Here is an 11365-nt window from a genome sequence, read left to right on the forward strand (position 1 = left end):
CTATCTATCTATCTATCTATCTATCCGTTCTTCCCCATCCTCTCCTGCCCGGCCACTTGAGTGGGTAATAACACATCCCCAGCAGAGATTCTGTGTGGGAGGCAGGCAAACTGTTTCATACAGCAGCTATTTGTTTAATCTGCTGCTGGCACAACAGTTGGAAGGAGTCTGAAGAAGTGTCGGACTGGGAGTGATTGAGAAACACAGGGTGATGATGTTGAGATATAATGTGACAAATCTTCTTCCATGCTTCGGTATTTCTGGTTGATGAAAAACAGCAATTTTATATTTAAAAAAATACATTTCGCCTTCCAATCAATTGTAGTGATAAACTGAGTTAATTTAATGTGTCTCTTCTCGATGTTGTGGTTTTCTCCAAAAGGCATTTGAAGTAGGACCTGCACATACTGTAGGTGTGAATATGTTTACTGACTCATCATCTGTCCATGACGAAGGCTCCAAGTTCCCACTGACCCTGAGAAAAATAAAAAATATTAAAAATAAATGGCTGATATATGACACCAAGCAAAAAAAGGTAAAATTACAATCACAGAAAAACATGACAACATCAAAATTTTCAGATATCTAATATTTATTTTTTGATATTTCGGCACTATACACAGAACTTTTAACACTGTTAAAATCTAAATGGGACCAGTTCACAATCATCATAATAAGCATCTGACTAACAAAAACCATCAGTCTGTATATGAATTTTTTTCCCATACTTGAAAAATAAGTTAAAACACACAACTGCAAATAAATATCTTCTGTTACAATGCATTACTTTTGGACTCTTAACTCAAGAGGTTAGTGAAGCTTAAGGACATTGGCCAGAAGTAGCGCACTAAATAGAAGACGACCGTGTGAATCTATCAGGATGATGCTTATGATACAGAAAACAAAATCCAGCACCATAGTCAATCACACAGTCAGTCTCTAAATGTAAATGTCAGCTGTACACAGCTACTGAGCCAACTCTCTCCCCAGCAAATAGCTGTCCCGACAACTTTATCTTACACCAACTTCTGTACTCCTAATCATGTCTTTTTTTCAGCTTAATGCAAGTAATATCATCTACACACATGGCACCTCATTTGCAAAAGAAATGTAGATTTTTTCATGTTTGTGTGCTTTTGTAACTCAAATGCTGTAGAAACAATCAGGCTGTATCAGGGATATCAGAGATGAGAAATAGGACATTATTTCTTACAGATTCACGGACTTGTCTGGATGGTTTACTTAGCCAATAATGGTTCGACATTTATAATAAACATTTTGTTTTCTCTTTCCCTGTAGGTTTTTAGTACACACAGTACAATTGATTCATTTAATGAAAGCTAAATTATATCTCTTCCTGTTGATCACACATATGCTTGCAGATCTTTCAGACCTCTCCAAATAATTAAAAAAAAACCTCCAAGAAAAGGAATCATTGATTATGTACTGTTCTTCCATTCAGTGAATCCCAAAATATTTTGTTTTTGTATGGATTTTCCTAAAATGTAGATGTAGATGTGAACAGCTGAAGAGTGAATGCAAGGTTTCCCAAAACACTAATATATCTACAAAGATAATCAAAATAACATTCATTACATAGGCACACAGTATTTTAGAAGTATCTTCACATCCTGATCAAATCCTTTGGTACAGTACAATCTGAATGTTACAGTAAGAGAATAACTTGTACCACAGTGTAAAGTGTACACATACAAGCTAGATATAAGCGTTTATAAATTTAGGTTATTTTTTAAAGAGAAAGAAATTTGTTTTCTGGGTGTCAAAATGTGCATAACCATGAAGTGGCATAAACTCTCATAGTTAAGGTGTTTCTGGGAAACCCACCACTCATCTTCCACTGTCATTTGTTTCTGAGCAGATTCACGGACAAGTGTGGAAATAGCTGATGTCTGTGAACCTCCACAGATGCCTTTAGAGTGATGTAAACATGATTAATAAATCGCATGAATTCAGAACTTCTAAATAGCAAGAACTACTTCCTTTTCAACGTGGTGGAAAACATCCATTAGTATAAAGCCTTGACAATACACAGCTGTGTCTGGTGCTACATATACAGGCCCCCAAATTAAGTTTGCGCAAATATATGATCATACAAAACAAATACACTTAATAAAAAACTTCCCTTGATATGAAAAAAAATCCTATTTAATTTCCATCCAGGCAATATGGAATAACTTCAATGACATTCTTCTACACCAGGTACAACCATTTTTTTTTCATTTACTCTTCTGTTACCACATTCACTGGTGGTGACGTCCTTCGATACCCAGTTATGTCCATGGCTGACATGGATAAAAATAAAGGAAGTACACTAATCCATGAGCTGTTCTGCCATTATTTCTAAATAAATGTTTCTCTACATCTTCCGTTATTACGGTAGGTGAACCTAAATATTGCTAATTTTATCTTTTTTTAAAGCACATCTCACACAATGTCTCATCAGCACAAAGATGTGTTTAGGGGTCAATAAAATCTGGTAAATTATCTGCACAGGCTGGTCATTAGAAGACAGTGTTAACAGGCAACATGCAAAATGATTTGTTTTCAGTTTCTTTTAACTGAATATTAAACAATGAGCAGTACAACCTCGGTGTAACAGACAGACATTACAAAAAAAATCTGGATTTGACTACCTTAGTGTCGTGACTTGCAAGCGCTAGTGTTTTATCAGTAGCTTGATGGTTTAGCACTATGTTCTTGGACATAATTACACACACGCACACACACACATCATTTTCATGTTTGACACATATGTACACAGGAAGACAAAGCAGACCGGCTGAAAGAAACGAGAGAAAAGACAATGGCCACTAAGAAACTTCCGATCTCCTAAGCTTCTCGTCCATTGAATGTGACCAGCAGCAGAGTAATAGACTCCTTGAATGGTGCACTTCAGCAGTAATAACGCCTTGTCATCATAACAGGTTTTTTGTCGAGTTCCTGTCATGCCATTTTGTTGGTTCCGTTCTTCTGCAACGTCGCACAATCCTTCATGGTGGTTGTAAACCAAAATATCCACAACCATGGGATGGAGTTCAGGCGAAGGAGAAGCAAAAGTAACATGTTTTCCTTGGAGGTAATGTTCCTGCCATCAGTCGAGCCCTCGCTGAACCAACAACGCAGAAGTAAGATGCACAGATCCTACCATAGGAGGAACGTGCACAAGATACTGTACATATGGACACTTTTCTCGAGAATTGACCTGTTTCCATTGCTTACTGTAACATTTACACACCCCTTGTTATCCCTTTGTGCCGGTGCCAGCCAATAGTTTTTCAACTCCTCCTTGCTGCCGCTCTAGTAGGAAGTTGGCTTCAGTGCAGGTGGCAGACAGGAGATTTTTTTTTTTTCTTTTCTTTTTTTTGATGGGGATTGGAGGAGGGGCGGGGGGCTACTGGATTTGACAGGCTGTGGAGGGAGCAGCCTGGCAACACATGCAGGTGGGGTTGACTGCTTTCGGAGGGATCAGATCCAGGTCCTCGTCATCAGGGATCTCATCGAGCCGGTACCCATCCTTCAGGAGCTGGATGTTCAGGTCCTGGTTGATCTGCTGTAGAAGCAAAAGGGAGGAGATAGAGTATCAGCAGAGCTTCAGAACCCAGTTGCCAAATCCTTAAAGGTAGGAATGAGCTTGTTAGTGAAATTAGTTTGAATGCTGATTCTAAATATATTCATCATACATGTTCAAAAACGTTGTGAGAGCCCAATTAATTATATCTTTACATAAACAGAAAAAAAGCACCGTAGAGTTCAATCAGGTCTTTGGTGGTAATGGAGGGAGGCAAGAGGACAAAAATAACAAGGAACAACCTATTTGGATGACAGCTAAATCACTACAGATGACACTCAGTGATTCTAAATACTTGGATATTACAATGGTGCAATGGGTGCACATGTACCTGGTGGAACCGGTGTGACGATGGGATTGGATGATCAGGTGGTGATGTTTGTGGTTTCACAATATATCAACTACAATATAATGTGTGTATAGATACCTGGTCCCTCAGACATCTCACCTCGGCTGAGGAGTATCCTGATGACGAGTATCTGGACATGTCAAAGTCATCGTCACTGTAAAAATGGAGACATCAGCAGTTAGACACAAGCTTATCAAAAGATGAAGGTTGAAATAATTGTAATACATGGTAAAAAATGCACACAGTTGTATGTCATATTTGAAGGTGTTGACATTTCCAAGGTAAACAGATTGGACAATAAACAAATGGGTGTCCTGTGTGGCTGTGAGTCAGAAATCCTGTGACAGAAACTATATGATGCAATCCATGATGTAAGCTCGACCGGTTCCCAGAGGGCTCATTTCACTCGAGAGACTCTACCTCATGTAGCACAAAGGGTGGGACTCATCTGTGTCAAAAGGAGACCTGCTGGTACAGTGCGGAAGAGAGCGCTCCCTCTGAGCCGCTTTTCCCCATCCAAATCCTCACCCCGCTATCCTCTAATCCTGTGCCCTGCTAGAGGCTTTGCCCCCTTTTTAGGATCCCTCTGTTAAGAACTCTCTCAAGTTACTCGATGGATTAATGTACCATCATGACAGTGTGAAATGTACAAAACAACAAGTTAGCCAATTTCTGCTTTTCCCCTCCTCCTTTTACGCCAGCTCTTCAGTTTCTGAAATATTAGTTCTTTGAATTGCGTTATCTTTTAGTGTTGTGAAGTTCAAGAAATGATATACCTGTCAGTGTCCAATGCTACAAGGGGCTTCTCATCTGGGCTCTGATCCAAGGAGGAGTAGCCTTTGTTTGGTACCACCAACCTGAAGAAGAACAAAGAGAACAGTTGAAAAAGTGCAAACTATCAAGGTATCAAACCTTGAATAAACCCTAACAACACAGTACACAGTAGTCACAAAGTAGTATAGTATATTCTTGAAAAATATTTCAAATCTTGGAAGGCATGTACTTGATAACTGTCCTGAGTATGGTATTCTCCTTAAAGGCCACAGAAGGAGGAAAATTGGAGCAAATCTGTGGCCTTCAGCCTGCAGGCGTTGCCAGATTATCTTTACGCTTCAGAGACTCGGGGTTCAGACCAGTTGGTAGCCTTTCATATATTTCCACTAATCCATCAGAGAGTGGGATTAGACAGATGAGCCAGTTGTCAATACTGTGGAGTTTGTACTGTTTTTTTTGCTCAGTGCTTTGACTCCATTATCACCATCCACACTCGTGGAACACAACAAATTCTCCTTCTCGAAGAAGCCTTGTTGTGCACTGTTTGTGTTCGGTTGTAACATTATAAAGTCTGACGGCGTCCACAGAATGATGGCAGCAAATAAAGCCTTCAGTAGCGGGCTTAGCTGTCCTCATGCTTTGCATTTCAGTTGGTTGTGGTGTTTTGCATCGAATGGAGAGCAGACGATACAAAAACATATCGCTTGTGATGCTAATTAATGCAAAGTGTGACATTTGTGGTTGAGTTGGTTAACATAACAGAGAAACAAACAGGCAGTTGAGGCTGTTACCTTGTCCTGGCGTTCTTCTTGGGTTGTTGATTGACAGGACTGCCCACAGTGCCATTCTTCACTGATCCCTTCCTGGCAAGGTCCCTCTGTTTCTCTGGGCAACCACAGGATGTGAGGTCATCAGTAAAAACATCAAATAAACCTCAACCTAATGACCATCAGTGACAGATTGTTATGATTTTGATTCCTGATAGAAGTTACCACATTTACACACTGTTACACACAAAAAAGGTGTTTAGTCATCTTATGAAAAACATGCTATGCAACCATACAGAGTACATTTTATATAGCCAGCACATGAAACTATCCATATAAGAGTCACTATCACATGACCTCAATATGACCTCTATCTTGTATATTGCCAGTGGCAGTCATTGCTAAAAGCTGAATCACAGATATTGTGTTTTTAATTCGCACCTTAGATTATTCATAGATATCATGAAAATATGGAGTTCAAGAAAATTCCTGTTCTAAACATTTAGACTCACTTATCTTAAAAATGTAGGTTTCAAAACAGGTTTGGAGGATGTAACCATTTGGGTTTTTCAGAAAGCAATATTTTTCAGCCAGCTATTTTGGGACTAAATACACAGTACAAGGCCTTGGGACTAAATAAAAATGAGGAATCCTGAGTGTGACAAAGGCTTTCAGTGTTGTGGCAGTGCAATAACAGAGGCAGCTCAGAAATGTTTCAACACGTTTGATAAAAGAGATCCACTGGGAGGCTGGAAAATATAATTTCATTCTCATACAATACTTTAGTGAATATCTTTTGCTTCTGTATATAAACGGATGTTGAACAGAATATTTTGTACTCATTTCAACCCCTCATGATGGAGTTTAGCAAACCTGTACACTGTTGTAGCTGTGGCAGGCAGGCTCTCCATTTTTTGCTACTGTTATCTGATCAAATCTTAAGCCTAGAATTGTGTCACAAGATGATTTGCAGTGTGTTGATACCTATTTGGACTTGCAGTGGTGAGGGCTTGTAGTTCATAGCCACAGTCTCTCCCTTGTTGTCAGGGTCTGCCTCTGAGGTAGAGGATGCTGCTGGGTCCTAGAAAAAGAAAAGACACAACCAAGCATGTTAGCTTTGATTCAAACCAGAAAATCAAAAACAATAAGTGATATTTTATTTTGTTATAATCTCAACCCGTAAAAATGAGATTTACAGTATATACCATTGTCCCTGTGTCTTCATAATCCTAGTGTTGTCACTGCTGCATTGTTTGATAATTCAGTAATAAACCTGGAACCAATCTTATTTTCTAGTAATACAATTCCTATCAGAGCCATATTTCCTTTGGCAACCTAAAATTGAACACAGTCCTGGGGGCACAATCAACTCAGTACCGTAAGTGCCTCTGATTTATCGCTAAGCTAACAGTAAACGTTGCCTAAACGAAAGCCGAGAAAATTAACTCCTTTTATATCCTGCTTGTGTCCAATACCGCAGCGAGATTTCTCTTGCCTGTGGACTACTATTTTGCGCCATCAATAGGCTCGAGTGTTCTGCCTATGTTGCTGGCTCTGTCTCTTTTATGTGCGAGCAGTGATGGCATGGGGAGGAGACCATGGGAGAACAGAGGGGGTTGCTGTTGCGGCCAAGGTTTCCCCAGATTGAGAGAGGGGAGTTGGGCTGCACTTGGCCTGCTTTGCTGACACAGCTCCACATTATGTTTATCCTACAGGCCTTCCCTTGTTGCATTCTGTAGGACTCCACAGGCCACATGGACCAAGGCTACCAGGCAGTCGGCTTTCAATAACCCTATATTCTCACCAGAGAAAAAGCGCCTATTTTTAAAGGAGGATTTCAATGGCTTGAGCTGAAACTTGAAGTTAAAGTTGCATTTATGTTCAGACTGCAGCTGTACACTACAGTACAGCACACTACTGAACTGTGTGAATATTACAGTCGATTAACATGAATGTATGGTCAAAATGTTGTGTGTTCCATAACAGGCATAGTTGGTAATGATAGAAAAAAAAAAAGAAAAGAAAAACAAGCAACTGTATTTGAAGACGGTGTGAATGGTTTACAACATAAATTGGTCTAGACACAGATAAGTGTGAATTTGTTTCATCAAAGCCTTTTCATGGTATTATTGTGAAGTACTACAGGTATTAAGGCCAAATCCATGCGTTCATCAATCTCACAGGGCCTGATTAAAAATTCAAGAGTATTTAGCGGGGACAGTGAGAAGCTTGTTTTGCATATCGATTTTCAAGTAACACTTAAAAAAACATGCTGCCAAAGCTCAGTCTTGTATAACAGCATTGATGTGCACTATTCTGTTTGCATAATGTCTGTAAAGGTTTAAAAAAAAAAAAAAAAAAAAAAAAAAAAATGACAGGCTGAAATAACCAAGTGCACCTTTGTTGTTTACAATAGTCTCATCCTCATCTGATCATGAGGCATTATTCACTTGGCTGGAATAATTAACGAGAGCTGCAACACCGAATACAGTGGCAAAGCACAGCGCACAGATGAGGTATTCTCACCGTAACAAGCACAAACACAAGCTCTTTCTGTTATGTGGCAGGCCTCTCCCTGGCATCATTAGGCTTACCCGCAGCAGGGTTTTTTTTATTCTTGTTTTTCACACTTTCCTTCCACCACAGAAAGGTACTGTGATGAGGCAGGGTCACGTCGTATGTCAAATACATCTCTTTGAAATGTTATGCAGAACTGTCTGTGAATAATTGAAAGGAACGAGAATTAAGCTGTTTGTGACAGAATTTCCTGACACCTCTTGAGCATAAGATTGGCTTCATTACTGATAGCAAATAGTGGATTTCCACCAATAAACAAGTTATGTGTATTGTAGCAGCTTAAAATACATCAGTTGAAAGTTTGGCCTGAAGAGATTTGATTTAAAAGTTCTTAAACCTGAAAACAACTTAAAAATGAACTCCTTGTTGCCCTGTGGTTTATTACTTACTTTACTTTTAGGTACTAGGCTCAAGCATTTAAAACATACATTAATAGAATATAGTTAAACATGTGCTGAGTGTTGACAGTCACTAACAAATGATTAAGACCTGACTTATGGCATTTGGGGTGCCACATATATTTTTATGGATTAAAAGTAAAACATGGCCTGTTGCCCTGACCTTCCCCATGCATTCACATACACACACTGTACACTCTCTCATAGGCCCACACACACACAAACATATAAATGAAATGACCTCTCTCTGAATCAGTTTCATCAGCCTGTCCTCCTGTTAGCTACTCCTTTACTGCCTCTGATGATGAAGAGCCACAAGGTTGCTGACACAGCACAGACACCAAGAGATTGGTAGGATTATACATCATGGCCTCCCGCTGGCCAATGGCAGTGAAGACTGATAGATCAGGTGACCATTAATACACTTGCGTGCAATACGTGTGCATGACAATGGCAACTGGGCTATATGACAATCTCAACGTGTTGCAATGCAATCTGTTATAATGAGATTTAAACTGTGTTTTCTGATCATGTGCTATATAATGGAACGCATTGTAAAACTAGTTGTTAGGATACAATGTTTTTATTAAAAATGTAATTACTAATTAACATAGAAATTTCAGGCATATATACTGAGTTTCTTAATCTTACACTTGATCTTAGTCTCTCATTGATGATAGGCTATACTTCAATAATTCATATCAATCAAAATTCTGCTTAAAGCTGGTTTGATTCGTGTGAAATTGATTCCCCACAAGGGGGCAGGTGCCAAGTTGATTCATGCGGTTTAGGAATTACAATGAAGTTATTAGCATTAAAATGCACAATGTGTGCCACAGCAACTGTGATCCTGACACAATCAGATATGGTATAAATGTAAAGTGTGTCAAATAAGATATGATATGAACGCTGAAGAGACCCACAGTGCTGTTGGACTCTGAACTAATTACATGAAGCGGTAAAGCATATAAACTAGGCTATACGGTTTCCGAGAGTGTTAGGCTTCGTGCTGACAGCAGACACGCTGCAGCCACTTGCTACTCAGACCCAAGTTTCTCTGAAATCTCAGTGGATGACACATGAGAGCAGACTGATCAAATCTTCATGAGGAGAGGCAATTGCTGCTGCATAATAAAGCAGACTATCTGTTCTGGAAAAAAAATAAGTATGCTCTTGTGTTATTTCTGCTGGAATTAAGCCTCGGGGTAGTTGGGCTGGAGAAGTATGGGTGGGAGATGAACAGTAGAACTTGGAGCTCTGCTTTTTGCCTACTCCCTACTCCCTACTCCCCCCCCCCCCCCATAGCAAATACTTAAAAAGGGACAGCTGTTTGAGACTGCTCTGTTTGGAGTGTGGATAATCTATAATAATGATAAACTGCATTGCTGTAATAAAAAGATCAACACAGCATTAAATGTAGGGAATGAGAGCAGCATATTTCATTCATTTTTAGTAGCCATGACACAAGATTCCATATCTTGTACAGTGTGCTCATTAGGCATGTGTAATAATGGCATTCAAATCAGAAAGACATACCTTTAAGATGTAAATAATAAAGCACAAAAAACACATAAATTCCTAGCGTTTGGACCAATCACTACTAATTTCCCAGCATGTTTGAAACTTGTCATATGATATTTAATGGTCCCAGGCCCATGGTCTTAAACCGTGGGCCTGCCTGAGCCTGTGTGATCAGTGCTGCAGCCTGCAGTATGGGGTTTGGACACAGAGCTCCTACTCACGCGATCATTTGGGCTTGCAGTGTATCCCGAAACACCCAAATAACCCAAATAACACGTCACCAAATGACGAGATGTAAAAACCGTGAGCTACGCCTGCTACTGATGTAAACAAGCGCATACTGACGTGGGATTTATTTTTTAATATCCATTGAATTTAAGTGCGTAGTTTATTTACTATGATGCAGTAAGAGAAAATGAAACTTATTTAATATTCAGTGATTGAATGGCTTACTGGTGTAATCATTCAATGCGGAGGAGATTTAGCCACTATAATTTATCTGCAGATAATCAATAGAACGCATCCCATAGATAGCTGTCGGTTAGCTTACACGCCGATTGTAGCACATCTGTCGCCATAAAGCACACAGACGAGATTAGACAAGAAAAAAATGTTGCTTTCAATAGAATATATTAGCATATGTGTTTTTGTCTGTCTTACCAGCGGCTGCGTCTCTCCATTGACTGGAGGGACTTGAAACCGGTCGATTTCTTCCATCATTTTGGCAAAGCGTTTGGTAGAAACGATACAGCGGTGAAGATAAACAGCGACTTTTGTCTAAGTGTCCCGGTTTATGATGCTCGGTTGACGGGATTCTTCGTTATTATTCAGCATTGTAGCAGTTCGTTTTCCTCCATCCTGACAGAGGTGACTCGACACTGCAAAACAGCAGCACCGCCCCACTTCCGGGTCTATAGAATATTCACGACGAATCTGTCCAATCACAGAGATGATCATATTGAAATGCGTATTGAAGTGAAAACGTGTATGTAAATGTGTAATAAAGACATTTAGACAAGTCCTTGTTTACAAATTATTCACGAGAACTTTATTCAACATTTAAAATAGTTTTAAAATATTTGCATAATTCCACAATTGACTGCGTTTGTCCCGTTCTCCTAATGGACCGTAATAATTATCTCTATTCTAGCAAAGGTCCTTACTCTAAAACATAGGTGCAACCCCATTCTGAGGAATAAAACGCTATTACAAAAGTTAAATCTGGTAAGTAGCTTCCAGACTCATTAACTGATACAACTTAAATGCCATGTTATTCCTGATAAACCGTAACGACAGGAACCCAACAAGCTCCACATGAAGGGTACTATCTTGACTTTATTAGCATCTTCAACCTCTTTGAACGACCAACCTGGACGGCTGGTTGTCTTGG

At 39.5% G+C, this 11365-nt stretch overlaps 1 protein-coding gene across 1 annotated transcript; it reads right to left on the minus strand.

The window, feature by feature from the left end:
• Window positions 1–2287: 2287 nt before the first annotated feature.
• fam219aa (family with sequence similarity 219 member Aa) lies at window positions 2288–10821 on the minus strand. The gene is made up of 6 exons (XM_062415693.1): window positions 10636–10821; window positions 6464–6560; window positions 5504–5597; window positions 4715–4795; window positions 4038–4092; window positions 2288–3571 (listed from the first exon to the last, which is right to left on the minus strand). Exons 1-6 carry the CDS (start codon window positions 10693–10695, stop codon window positions 3413–3415), a joined length of 546 nt encoding a protein of 181 aa, XP_062271677.1. The 5' UTR covers window positions 10696–10821; the 3' UTR covers window positions 2288–3412.
• Window positions 10822–11365: the final 544 nt, after the last annotated feature.

Source organism: Scomber scombrus, chromosome 3, assembly GCF_963691925.1.
Source record: "Scomber scombrus chromosome 3, fScoSco1.1, whole genome shotgun sequence".
Classification (NCBI taxonomy): Eukaryota; Metazoa; Chordata; class Actinopteri; order Scombriformes; family Scombridae; genus Scomber; species Scomber scombrus.